Source organism: Suricata suricatta, chromosome 10 (genome assembly GCF_006229205.1).
Source record: "Suricata suricatta isolate VVHF042 chromosome 10, meerkat_22Aug2017_6uvM2_HiC, whole genome shotgun sequence".
Taxonomy (NCBI): domain Eukaryota; kingdom Metazoa; phylum Chordata; class Mammalia; order Carnivora; family Herpestidae; genus Suricata; species Suricata suricatta.
Genome location: NC_043709.1, coordinates 62,032,368 through 62,046,702, shown reverse-complemented (window position 1 = coordinate 62,046,702; position 14,335 = coordinate 62,032,368). Strand labels below are relative to the sequence as shown.

Below are 14,335 nucleotides of genomic sequence, written 5' to 3'. Positions count from 1 at the left end.
TTTTAAGCATACATTTTTTCCATACGATGCATAAGACCAAGATATACAAAACCTCAGGTATAGCCCTAAGAAAGCGACCTTTAACCATGAAGCAAACAGCGTTGTCAGTTTTTTATGAGTAGGGTCATTAGGCTGTTTATAGCTCTCAGAGAAAGTTCCCAGAAAAACAGGATCCCCAGGAGACATAATGTCTGCTCTCATAGTCCCAAAGACAAATGACACATTTTTGACATTTATTGCAGTAGTGATTTTTGCAACAATGTCCAGGCCTAGAAAGTAGTGAGTTATCAGTTAATTGCTCAGCTAGGAGGAAAATTATCTGTTGCTTGCCTTAGTCACATTAGGATGTATCTAGTTTACTCATTTTTTCCCTGATCAGGTGCAATCACACCTCAGGGACAGGGCAGGGGGACAGGCTGCTCCTGACACTAATTAGCAAAGCACTCCGAGGTTTGGTGCCCAAGCAGAAATGATAGTTACAAGAGGGTAGATATTGATCACTGCCTAGTGGCAAGAGACCGTGCAAACTTGCTGTACCCTCACCAGGAATTTTCACTCAACTGGTGAGTTCAGGGTGGCTTCCAACAATTTAGTACCAAATGTTTATTGAGCATGCACAACACGCAAAGCCTCCTGCCAAGTGCCTTCTGCCAGAAAGCAGAAAACGTGGACACTTCTCTGAAGGCCTGAAAACACAAATAACCATGGTAGGAAGCCAGGCGTACTGAGTGTGACTTGGGAATGCAGAATAAGGCTCAGAGGATGCCTGCCCAGCTGGAACTGTCAGAGTTTTTACTGTCCAGGGCCTGTGGCATTCTAGAACATCCAGCAGGCGTAAATTTTAGGTCCTACTTTAGCATCATCTCTGAGAGACTCTCTTCCTCCCATGTCGTCCCCCAGACTAGATGTTCTTTCTAATCTGTTACTCAGCACTATGTCTCTGTCCCTAATGGAGTCTAATTCCTTCATGTTGCTCCTTAAATATAGCTGCTAAGAGCACTTTTTAGAATCCCAGATAATCCAGACAACTTCCAAGGTCGATTCTCTTTGGTTATAAGCCATATGAATTCCCAAACAGAAACAGCATTTTATTTTGCTCAGGTCCTGGGCTGCATTGGAGATCTTGTCCTGCAGAAGAATGTCGTCCTCTTTCCCCTAGGGAAATTTGCCCCATCCTATCCGGAGGTTAGCCAGCATATCGGTTCCAGAGATGGGAACTTTCAGAGACCACTCATCCTGCATTCGGACTATTACAAACATTCTCCATTTGAAAACGTTCACATCATTTGGAAAAAGTCACCCAGTGTCTCCCTTTTGTTCCCATTCCTGCAGCCCTATATACCCTGCATTTTGACTTCCCCTCAACTCCTTTCTTTTTTCCAGGTTTGATTCTTTCCTCAAAATATAATTTCAGCAGTGATCTGATTACATCCAGGGAGAGTTTAATATGGGGACTCAGAAAATTGTCAGAGCACCCTGAACCGCTAAGGAGCAGTCCAGATAGGACCCTTGCTGACCCTGCCTCGGGAGATCTTAGCTAGATTCATCAGTTGAGCAGCCCATCATCTCAGCACCAGTTGGAGCCAGCCTCCAGACCAGCATCTGTACCTCCATCCTTCTCCCCACCTCAGTCCCCTGTGTGATCAGATTAACCACACCCACTGAAGAGCTGGGGTCTTCCTGCCGTGTGTGGGGTCCATCACCCCTCAAACCTTAGTGCTTTGCAGTCTTTACATGGCATAGTTTCTCAGGATGAGGTCGACTCGGGTATTTTGAGCTCAAGACACTTGGCTGGGATGGGATAGCTTGCCTTCCGATGTACCTATTAAGGTCTTACTAAGAATCTGGCATTTTCAGATTATTTGGGGTTAAGAGTTGGCTGCACCTGTCAATAATAGGCAAAAGATACCTCCATGTAGATTCTTAGTGATAATGATGAATAGGGGGAAATGATTGATTGGTGCTACTGTGTTCTAGATGAAACTTTTGAGGTGCTTGTTTTAGACAGAAATTGAACTCTTAACCATGTACCCTTCAAAGAATGTGAGGAAATAGGGCAAGCTTTAAGTCCAGTGTGCTTTGGATACTGCCCAGGACTCCAGGGAGGAGACCTACACTGATGGATTATGAGTCCATGCAGAGATAAAGGGTCACTCCCCTTTGTAAAAATTGAAATTTAGAGCTCATCCCTTTCCTTCTTCCCAGGGTCATTGACATCCTACTTCTGTCTCCTGCCAGTCCTGCCACTTAATTATAAAAAGAAAAAATTATTTTAAAAAGGTTTTGTATAGTTCAAAGATCCAGAATTAAAGACCTCAGCTAGAGAGAAAAATCAACAACTGACACTCAGTTGTAGTTTGTTTCCATTTTTCTCCTCTAAATCTGCTTTCACATATCAGTTTAGGCTGAGCAGGTCTGTAACCACCCCTGGCCAGGAGAGGGAACTTAAGAATGGTTGATGGGAACATCTGAACCTATCCCAGAATCTGTGGTGCAGAACAAGGGAAAGACTGCTCCAAGGAACCCAGAGGCCAGACATTTTAGGATTTGATCAGTTAAAGGTACTTTCCTTGGGTTGGAAGTTGGGTGAGGCTTCCCAGTTCAGACCTAGGCAGCCTAAGGTATGCTTGGCATCCAGTGTTCCGGGACCATATGGTAACAGCTCTGAGCTCTCTGGTAGATCACAGTGAATTTGTCTCCGGAAAAGCAGGAGGGCATTTGACCATCATGACTGCAGGCCTGGAGACCTGCACACTTCTCCCCAGCCTGGCAATTTAGTCAACTGCAGACTGTCCCGATACTGGCAGCCCTTTCTTGTGATAACTTCATTTTATCTGCAAGGGGAAAGGATGAACTCTCTGTGGAGGAAGGAGCTCTGGCCTAGGAAGCAGGAGAGTGGGTCCCTATTCCTAGTTCCAGGACTGCCCATGTGACACTGGGCACTTTCTTGTGATTGGGTCTTAACTTCTTCACCTATAAATAAAACTTCTAAATTCTTCCAAGAATCCTACCAGCCATTTTTCTAATGATGAGAGCAGAATATTGTCCTGGAAAGGACAGGTCCGAGGCCAGTTCATCTTGAGCTGTTCTGGAGAGAAGGAATGGGAATTCTAAGGAAAAGCATAGGTTCCATTTTCAGACCACCACCCTACCCTCCAAGTTCTCAAAGCCATCAAGGAGTCACAGTTGTCGATCAAAGATGGAGGGATTATCGTAGGTGAAATTGAGAGAGAAAAGAATTGCTTAAGTGAGTTCTCGTGGGGCCAATACTCTGTCTAGAAATTGCTTCCTTTGGTTCTTTTCATCTCGGGAACTGCAAAGCCAGCTGTGGCGCTTACTGGACATGTTTCCTTTGTTGATGTGGTAACTCGTCACATTCTCCAGCAAATGGTTTCTCACCAACCAGCCGCAAGAGAGCTTGTCCCTGTTGGAAATCCGTGGTGAATGAGCTGAGGAGAGGGGGCAGCTTGTGTGGAGTGTGTATTTATCTGTATTCTTTTCCATAGGTACCATTAAGTTTGTCTGGCTTAATTTAATGGCAACTTCTGGGAGCTGCAGAGACTGTAAAGGGCGAGGGTAAGGTTTTTGTCATCTGTTCAGGCTCCTCTCCTTCCAATGGAACGTCCTCATTCCCCCTCTCCCTTCGGCCTCTTCCCTTTGCCAACCCGTATGTATGTTCTACTGCCTCCTCTCGAGTTTCTCTGCCCCCTGTGTTTTTTCTTCTGCCTCTCAACCTCCTTTCCTTTCAGGTCGTTTGAGTCCAAGTTGAAGTAGGCAGCTGGTGTTACCCACTCTCTCTACCTGGGGCGGCAGGGTGGGGGCCCAATCTGTGTAATCAGTGCTAGGGGCTTTATTCTAACACTCTGGAACCTCTTTTCTTTTCTTTTTTTTCTTTGTTTTGTTTTGTTTCCTTTTTTGTTTTTGTTTTTCTCTTCTGTTTCCGTGTAGGTCTCTTTAGTCAGCCTTATAGCTAATGCCCTGGGCTACTCGGAACTAGGTGCCATAAAGTCCCTTAGGACCCTAAGAGCTTTGAGACCCTTAAGAGCCTTATCACGATTTGAAGGGATGAGGGTAAGAACCTAAGAGCAGCTGATCCTTCTGCATGCTGATGGAAACTGTTTACGCATGCTAGAACTGATCACACGGTGGGAAGACCACTCAGACATGAACTGTGATGCAGCTGCTGATTTGATCCTCCACTCTCTCCCCGCACCTGCCCTGTGCGAGGGGGCGCGCATCAAGCTGCCTCATCACATTAATACGGGCCCCGCCCCAACAACTTGCCATCGCAGAACATGTTAATGCTGGCTATTCTCATTTGGCCTGGCTTACCTGTAGCACTCGGGGCGGCTTTCTGGGCTGTTGACTTTAATAGGGAGAATCACCAGGTGCAAAGAAGGGGAATTGTGACCCGCAGACCCACTGAAAAGCAGAGGCCGCAGGCAGGGTGAGTGCCATGTAGGGGCATCAGCCAGGTGGGGCTGTGGCCTTGCAGGCACTGAGAAGGCATCTGAGAGGGGCCTGGAAGGCATGATGGCAGGCCTGGAATTAGGAGTGGAGAAGAATTTGGCATAGCCCTGGGAAAAGAAATGCTTTTCTTTCTATTCTGATTCCTCTTATTGCACCTTGTTGTTCTCAGCCCAGTCCGATAAGGACTGGCAGCCTCTGTCTGACAGCAAAGCTTTCTTCCTCACCCCCCACCCCTTCGTCCACGCTCTATGGTCCCCGATCCTGACACGGTTAAAAGAACCATCAGAGATGACACCAGATGACTTTTCAACTAGTTCTCCTGAAATTCCTACTATTCCTGCTTTGGTGATACTCCACCTGAATCCCAGTGGGGCAAGGTGCTGTCACCCAGCCAACTTAGGAACAAGACTCCCTCTTCCTGTGTCTCTTGGTTTAGGATGATCATGCGTGTGTGTGCACGTGCACGCACGCACAGACACATTAAGACAGTCAATTTCCTAAAATCAAGTGGGCAACTGGCTTTTGGTGGTGATAGTTGTCCTGGGTAATCAGAGAGGTCTGTTATACTTAACGAGACCAAGAAAACTCATTTTGATTCACATGTCAAATACATGCAGGAGAGCAAACCAGAGGATATGTTTTGAAGTGACCGAATCTCAAAATGTAGTAAGACAAATGGTTCCAGTGGTCCCCAGGAAGCAAGGCTCATTGGAGGAACTAGGTGCCAGAACAGTGCTCCTTTATGCGTTCCTCATCTGTGACCCCGGCCACCGTTCCACAAAGCCACCCACGGTCGCCCAGGGAGGTGGAAATTTTGCTGCGATTTGGGGTCTTCCTGTGTTTATTCAGACACAAGCCTCTCGCAGCAGAGTGTGTTTCTCCGGTAGCACAGTCACAGTGTGCTTTACTGAGTAGACGCTTTCTGCAGCCCGCCTGAGAGCATCCGCAGAAGGTCACTTCCCCAGCCACACAGACTCCCTTTAATTTCAAAAAGCAGAGCAGAGCTGGGGAGTGTCTTTCTCCCACGGACAAGAGAGCTTTCACAATGAGTGCAGTAAGGCCACTGTTACGCTCAGGCCAGGTTTAGGGGGAGAGAGGAAGTACATACGTGTCCAGGTCATTGGGCGTAGGATTGCAGCGCTCTCCCCACAGTCCTCACCCTCCCACTGTTTTCAGAAAGGGCCGGTTACGTTTTTTAAATAAGTCCCATCAGTTTTGTTAGAGTGTTGATCATCAGTTTCGGTGGCTGGGATACCAAGGACTAGAAGAAGGCTGTTGCAGACAGTACCTGTCCCCTGGCAGCCGAGCTCAATAGCTTGGGCCCCCCCACAGCCCCCAGCAGTGATCCTGGGCCTCCTAAAACCAGACCTGAAGAAGGCCCAAGAGAAAAATGCCCAACTGACTCTCACTACTAACTTTCTCCATCTGGGTGCTCATTGCTGCCAGTCCCAGCCCATGGCAGAGGTAGTCCTCGTTGACCAGCTGGAGCCAGTGCCCAGGAGGAATTTATTCAAATAATCTGGTTGCCAGAGCCCTTTCGGAGGCCACAGCTCTTCCCTTTAGCCCACTGCCCGTTTCCTGGACTCACAGTTTCCATTCCCCACAAAGTTCCCGTAGCCAACTTTCAAGTCATTTAGGAACCCAGAGGTGATCAGAAGAGCAGAAAGTTTTCTTTGAAAAACGCATTTTAAAGTGAAACCTCTACCTCTAGGTTTTCTCAATTAGGATAATACGAGCAAAAACCAGTTAGAACCAAAGCCAGGGTTTCCAACAGTGAGTGTCCAGTAAGGGAAGATCTGATACAGGACCGTCGGTTGGCTTGGTTGACTCCAGTCAGCCAGCGGCACTGTCCACCTCTAGTTCGGTGGGGGAAAGGGGCTCAGGAGCCCATCCTGCCCTCCAGTTTCCCCGGCCCTTCTGCGGAAGAGTAACTGCAAGAAGAAAAGATTGAATCTGCCTGAGCTTATAGTAAGTTTCCCAGCGATAAACAGAACTAGGTGTATCCATTTTATACGAAGGTTACTTTTCTCTGGGGCCATATGTTTTCCGTTCTTCAGTTTGGGTTCTTACATATGCCGACACTGAGAGATTATCCTTAGAAAATGTTAAATAAGAAATCTTCACAAACCAAATGCCATCAGTGCAGGTGGGCTCCACGGTCACTGTGCTGCTCCAGTGATAGGCCGAGGTCTTCCTTTGGAAAGAAACATAGGGCCCTAGCCTGTCCTGGGACAGTCTTTCCTCTCTCCTTCCTCAAACCAAACACCAGAAAATTGAAGCAGCTGTGCTATTGGCAAAGGAATACTTCATGTACTTCTTTGCTTTTCTCTCCTCCATAGTAATTTCCATTTAAAGATTTTGCTGTGCTACTAAATTTTTGAGGGTATATGATGCTATGAAACATGCATGCCTTTTTGTTGATTGTCAGTACATAGTTGTCCATTAAAGCCATGTTCCCTCTGCCAGATATTAAAAGCTATTTGACAGATTTTATAGTATTTAAGGAACAGTAATGTTCTAGGCATCATGGAGACAACAATGCCGTAAGAATTCGTATCCTTAGGAATTTTTTCATCAATTGAGTGAGATATGAATCAATCATTAAAGTATACATTTCCATTGGGAAAAAAGTGACTTTATAGATTGCTAGAACCACGCTTTGAGTAATGTTTCTGTACCTAGTTTTTACACAATGAATTTCATCATAATTAAAGGCAATGTAGAATAATGAGAGTTATTAAGGGCCAATTTATGAAATGACTGTGGAAACTTGAATTGCCATTTACATTTACCTATAGTGTGAGAGTTCAAGAAAGCATGGTTTCTTGCCCTTCGGTTGCTGAGAATATCAGCCCAGTGACAATTATATATGGAGCACAGTTCAACGGTTCCTACTGCTAACGTCTACCGCCAGGAAGAATTATTAGTAAATATAATCAACTGTTCTACTATTTAATTCATAAAACCAATCTAAGAAGTTTTTCTTTGTTTATAATTAGCAATTGAAAGTACATTTACGTCGTGTCAATGGATTTTATTGGATTCTATAGGATTTTCATATCCTATATATCAGAGACCAAGGCTCAGTAAATACTTCCATGTATTGATTCTTTTAATCAGATCTATGAGTGTAAAAGTGGGAAGAGGTCACTTTGTTAATTATCTGATTATACTTCCCTGTTGTAAACATTACTCCATATTTAACTCTAACAGGTAACGTCATGTAGGACAGGTTTGGCTGTGTTAAGATAGAAGAGTTCCTAGAGGAGGTGGATTCTGAATTGAGATAAAATGCCACATTTCTAGGTTTCAAATATTTTGGGGCTACTTCCCTGCTGTATACTCGTGATGGTCTAATAGGTCATGATCTCTCACCTACGCTCTCTTGCAAAATGCCATCACATAGACTTGAGCTTCTGAATCTTTGATAATCTACTCCTTACCATCCGAGAAATGATTATTCCATTTATAGATCATCCTCCTTTTGCCTATTCGTTTGCACATTTCATTGCTTTCTGGGCTCTACCAAAGCGTGAGCAACGGTAGAATGAGGAGGTAAAACTCAGGTCTGACCACCTGCCAACTTCAGTAACATAAATAAATAAACAAATATGAATAGCATTCTCCAAAATAACATTGGGGATTTTCCAGATTTCAGATATTCTGGCTTGCCTCCTTCAATGTAACGAACAGCGGAAGGATCACCATTTTATACTAATGACAGAGCTATTAAATCTAAAAGAGATTTCTTGGTCTAAGAATTAAGAAATAACTACCTCTCAATCTAAAGGCCTTCATCTGTGAATTGGAGAAATGCAAAACTAATATTTTAATCTAAAGGAGAGTGACTCCGTAGCCGAGTATCATTGCCTTTTCTATATAGGACAGAACAGCTCTTCTCAGCCGCCCGATCCGGTGAGTGACATTGCAATCTAAGGCAAGAACAGAAGAGAAGGAAAACCCGAACCCAAGGCAAATAGAACCCAGAGCTGCCCCCTGGCGTTCCTTCTACAGCACAGCCCTTTGGCCCTTTCGATGGCTGTGCATATTATTGGCAGCGTGCCCTTGCCTCTTCCCTGCTGATGCTGGAACATGGTGACACTTCTCACCTCCTTCTAACAAAACATTAGAAAGCTGTGTTTATATCCACTGTTTTTATTTTAACTCCATTTTAATTTTCCTAGGCTATTAGAAAAAGACACGTTCCTCCCATTTCAGGGTCACCTTTCTGGGCCTTGGCAGTCCCACTTAAGACGGCAGCAAGTAAGAATCAGGCCAGAATGAGCACCAGCCTCGTTTTCTGTCCCCGCCCGTTGAAATGCTATTTTTGTAAGCCCCGTGAGCTCCCCTAGTGAGATCTGCTGCACAGTGGAAACGTCGTCTAGCCACTCTCACCTATAGCGTGAATCAAAATCAAAGTTAAAAACAACCCAGGAACTTTGATTCCTGAAAAGATTTTTTTTTTCCACTTTGCCTGTTTTCATTCCCGAGCTTAACTACAGCCAGTGATATTTAACAATATGCTGGTTTGGGGGTTTTGAGAGCAGTGATCTAACCCCAAACTGTCCAGAAAACATGTCATTCCTATTTCAAATACACTGTGAGGAGACGAGTCCAGCCCTGGATTGAGCAGAGAGACGTCGTTCAGCGTTAGCCAAACAGGGGCAACTCTTAGAAGCCTACGAGGTCAGGGAAAAAAACTGAAGGAGAATAATGAACCTTGAGTGAAAAATACATCTGTTCAGATTTTATTTTATTCTGTTTGGTAGAGGGAATATAGCTTTCTTTTTTTTTTTCTCTTGAGCCTGCAAAATATGCATGCTCAGCTATTGCCTGAAATAAGGTAACTGGCCTTGCATAAAAGAGACTGTATGTACCATTGACTGATTCCCTGCTTACCCCAAAGGGTAGTTCTCTGTGATTTTGAACAATTCTACCTTGTTTTGCAGAGGGGGAATGTCTGTTGAAAGGCAACTGGTGAGCTTGAAATCAGATTTTCTGATGGGGGCATATTTTACGAGTTGGCAAGGAGGGAGACGAGACTAAGAAATAATTTTTTCAGTCCCAGGCTGGGGCCCGGGAGAGAAAACCTAGATCAACTCGGGCAGGGGAATTCATGGGAGATGAAATAAATATGTAATTGACTGGAATGCCTCAAAATATATCTTACGGATTTAGAAAACTCTGGGTCCTACTTGTGGATCTGTCCAGTTCCCCTAACTCCAAAGGGAACACAATGCTTTTTTGTAGTCAGAACAAGCCACACAGTATCATTCCCCTCCTGGAAATCAAAAGAATATGCTTGCCCTTACTTCCAACACTCAGCGACCTCCCCCTTCCAACGCAGGTGGTGGTGAATGCCTTGGTGGGCGCCATCCCCTCCATCATGAATGTGCTGCTGGTGTGTCTCATCTTCTGGCTGATTTTCAGCATCATGGGAGTTAACCTGTTTGCGGGAAAGTATCACTACTGCTTTAATGAGACTTCTGAAATCCGATTTGAAATTGAAGATGTCAACAATAAAACTGAGTGTGAAAAGCTCATGGAGGGGAACAACACAGAAATCAGGTGGAAGAACGTGAAGATCAACTTTGACAACGTTGGTGCAGGCTATCTGGCGCTTCTTCAAGTGGTAAGCATCACTGTTTTCTTCCGTTGTGAAACTCAGGCAGCTAGCAGAAATCGCATCTGCTTCCTTCTCAGTCCGACATTCAGAATCAGGATTATTCTTAATAGGTCACAGAAAACAGTGTCGTTTCCCACACCAGTTCCAGGGAGACACCTTTCCTGAGAATTCTGACTTCCCCAAGGCCTCACTCAAAAGGGGTCTCCCTGTACTCAAGAGCAGACTCCTGGCAATTTTGATGTAGCTGAATAATCCTGCGTAACAGCTACGCTAAGCTAACTAAGGAAAAGAATACGGCAATGCTAGGATGCTGCCACTCATGTGAGCTCAGCCCCGAGAGAAACATCTCAAATTAACTATCGCAGTAAGAAAGGACTTATTTTAGTTACGTAGCGTGCCATCGTGTCTAGTTTTCTCTTCCACCCTTACCACTCCTTTTTGGAATGTATGACAAGACAGTATGGTGCAGAGGGAAAGCTCCTAGGCTTTGGAGTCAGACAAATATAGGTTTGAGCCGCACCCTGATGTTTACTGGATATGTAACCTTGGACAAAGTACTGGACTCCCCTGGGGCTGTTTCTTTTCCTGGTAAATGTAAACAATGATACCGTGTGCCGCTACTAAGAGGATTCATGATAATTCATTACAATTTCTTAGCACAGTGCCTGGCACGTAGCAGTGCTTAGTGAATGGTGTTTGCTGTTAGGTATTTTTGTTACTCTCACCACTGTGCTTACATCGTATACCCATTGGGAGTATTAAATGGGATAATGTGGGTGAGCCTTCAACTTGACCTTACCGATAGTAGGCACTTACTGTTAGCTAGTATTAGGAGGCAAAGTTAATAGAATAAGCGGGGCTTTATCCCACTCCAGAGTCTTTTGTTGTTTTATCCCAGCGGGAGAAATCAGACCCACAAATCGAATCTGAATTGGAGCAGCTCCAGGAGACCAATGCACATCACCGAGTCAGCCCGTTGTACTTAGAGTCCCACCACGTGCCAGGTGCTGTGCTTGGCACTGTTAGGGGCCATCTGATAACTAAAGAACCACTCGAGCCCTGAAAAAGCTTTGATCTGGTTGAATAAATAAAACGAATAGAATAAGAAAACATAGAGAACACTGAATCACTTAACTGCATTTGTTTCCAAAATGAGGCTAGGTACAATAGTTGAAAGAGAGTGCAGTTAGGAAGGGCTGCCAGAGAGAAGGCCAGGATTGCCATTGCCATTGCCATGGGCTAATGTGTAGAGTAGTGGGGGGAGAGTTCTGGCCTTGTTTTTATTTTATTTTATTTTATTTTAGTGCAACTTTGAAGTTTGCAGACAGACCCCCATTGTTTATTTAACGCCATCGTAAAAAAATGACTCCTCAGTGGTAGGCTAAGTTCTCAGCACCCACAGTGGGTTCCTGCCTCTCGTTCCTAAAAGTGAGTTTGCCCTTAGCTTTAGGCAACCTTCTCAGGCCTGTTGTAAAGACCTTTTGTGAAGGTATCGATCCTGTTTCCATTATCAAAGTGTTTCTCTGCCAGACTTTGATGTTCTTTTCAGGGCCTTAGACAAAGCCCCCTCGGGACCTTTACTAACAAACAGGAAATTCCGTGTCCCTGTGAGGCCGCTGTGCCCAAACTCCATCTTGTGTCCTCGCTGAACCTGCCCTGTGGAGACCCCCCCCCCTCCCGCCACCAGCCTAGACACCCACCAACCCCCTGACAGGCACAGTCTAATGACTAACTCTGTTTGCCAGGCAACCTTCAAAGGCTGGATGGACATCATGTATGCAGCCGTAGATTCCCGAAAGGTAAGGATACACCTGGCGAAACCGCAGCCTCCCTAGGTGGCCTGAAAGCAAGCAGCATGGTGGCGCTCAGCCAGCAAGAGAGGGCTGGGCATGTGTTTGCTTGTTTTATTGCTTACAGGTCCTTCTCCTCCTCTCAGTCATCACTCCCTTACACTGGCTCCACACAATTAGGGGTTGAGTTTTACATGGCCCTCGTGGCGCCACCTCCCGCTGACAGAAGTGTGGCTCCCAGCGGATGGCCCTCCCCTCCCGTCTCACTTCAGCTTTGCACATTCACCACACCAGTCCTTCCCAGGGAAGTGTGGCAGAGGGGACGGGCGGAGAGGATGTGGAGCGCCCTCCCCAGCTCGTGCAGCAGCTCAGGCGGTCAGTTCTAGCCCAGGGCGCTGACGTGTCAGAATCACCCACCTAATCCCACACTGGAAACTGACTCTCTGCCTTTTCCTCCTGTCCTCTGACAGCCCGACGAGCAGCCTAAGTATGAGGACAACATCTACATGTACATCTACTTTGTCATCTTCATCATCTTTGGCTCCTTCTTCACCCTGAACCTGTTCATTGGTGTCATCATCGATAACTTCAATCAACAAAAGAAAAAGATAGGTCTCCTCCCCTCATTACCAGTGGCCAGAGGTCAACCCGGATGACAGACACTTCTATCCCTGTCCTACAAAGAAAATGCCTCTCTTGCTCTAAACTTTACATGATCTCCTCACTGTGGCCCTTGCCCCGCTAGACATTTGCCCCACCCAGCTCTTTCTGTTGGGGGCTGGATTTCACAGTCCGTGGTTTACCACATTTACTAGCAATTATTGAGGCCTTTACTGGGGTTGGTGTCCCACCAGAGGGAGGCAGGGTCAGAGAGGGTCTAGTGGCAAGGGTGAAAACGAAAGCAGCAGGTGAATAACTAGCAAGAAGTGGAGCATGTTCTAGACTCACAATTACCGTGGTAATCCCTTGGCACCCCTTGCAAACTGGGATTTGAGAGACCATCCTGGGAAAGTTCACTCACTTACTTGCTCCTGATGGTTAATGATTTTTCTGGAGCAAACAGAAGTACTGACTCCTGTCATCCGTTTTATAAAGCAAGGCTGTGTCAAGGAATCCCACACATTGTTTCCTTGCACTCAGATTTCTGAAGGTTTAATAGTGTTGGAAATAAACGGGCCAGTAACCAGAACTTGAAAATCCTTTCATTTTAAAATGCTTTTCTTTTTTTTAAGAATTTTATCAGGAAAGCAGGTCCAGAAAATATGAACAAACCCGTGAGATGCAAGCATCTCGGCTCTCAAGTGTCCCCTTCCCTGAGGGCCCGCAGCTGGATAGTCTGGATAGTCTCCTTTGTGCCCAGCCACTGGCAGATGTCAGGAATCCCAAGCCAAAGACAGAGGCTGGTGCTTCTTTGAGTTAGAATAGTTGCCCCAGGTCTTTCTCGTTAGGGGGCAGCTAGCTGAACTGACCTCTGGAAAGGTAAGGGGCTAAGGCCCTGGTCAGTTCATGGGATTGGACCATAGGTCCGAACCGTAGCATGTGAGAGCCTGTTGTAATTGTTCCTTCTCTTCTTTCTTCCTTTACTTTGGAGGTCAGGACATCTTCATGACCGAAGAACAGAAGAAGTACTACAATGCCATGAAAAAGCTGGGTTCGAAGAAACCACAGAAACCCATTCCCCGCCCCCTGGTGAGTGCAGGCTGAGGGCTAAGTGAGACCCTATACAGAAAAGACCTTGGTAGGGCCATTGCAGAGGCAACAAAGGGGTAAGTGGTGAACCGCCTCTGCCCTCTGGTGCTCTCCCAGCTGCCCCATCCAAAGGATCTGGGCGAAACAGCAGAACAGGGGGAAAGGTACAGGATGGCTTTCACACTCGTGCTTGACCTTTCCTGTGAGACTTCCCGGGGCGGCAGCAGAGAAGCAGCGTGTTATAACCACATGGGCTCTGGCACTGGTAGCAAGATGTCCTACGAGACAACTAAAAATTAACCAAGGACAGTGACCATGACAGCTGACCTCTTTCCTACCAGTACAAGATAAGTTGTGGCCACTGTCTTCTCGGCTCTCTCCCCAACAAGGAAGCCTTCACAAGATACAATAATACTCTGGCTATTTGTGGGAGCAGAAGGAGGTGAAACTAGGGATCTGGTGTCCTGATGTCCATCTTGAACTGAGCCGTTTGTAAAACAGATCTGGGCACTGGGTCTCCACTTTGCCCTTCTGTTGGTGACTGTCCCCTTGCTTCAGAGGAGAGAACTCTGCTCCTGTAGCCATATTCCCAGTGGGGTGGGCAGAAGCCCCAGGCTCACAGTCCTGTCTTCTGTACCTTTCATTTCAAGTAACTTTGTATCTAAAAATAGCACAACTCTTAAAAGCTCATCTGGCAGTCTAACTTGTAAAAATGAAGTAGAGCTCCTGTGACTCAGAGTGGGAGCCCCCCAGAGTATTT

The 14,335-nt window shown here is 45.9% G+C and overlaps 1 protein-coding gene across 1 annotated transcript in view; it reads left to right on the top strand.

The window, feature by feature from the left end:
- Window positions 1-14,335, top strand: part of SCN8A (sodium voltage-gated channel alpha subunit 8) — a 178,931-nt gene that overhangs the window by 153,529 nt on the left and 11,067 nt on the right. Inside the window, exons 21-25 of the mRNA XM_029955498.1 lie at window positions 3,949-4,071; window positions 9,818-10,102; window positions 11,842-11,895; window positions 12,357-12,494; window positions 13,471-13,575. Of these exons, the coding sequence (XP_029811358.1) occupies window positions 3,949-4,071; window positions 9,818-10,102; window positions 11,842-11,895; window positions 12,357-12,494; window positions 13,471-13,575 (705 nt within the window). The remainder of the gene's footprint in view (window positions 1-3,948; window positions 4,072-9,817; window positions 10,103-11,841; window positions 11,896-12,356; window positions 12,495-13,470; window positions 13,576-14,335) is intronic.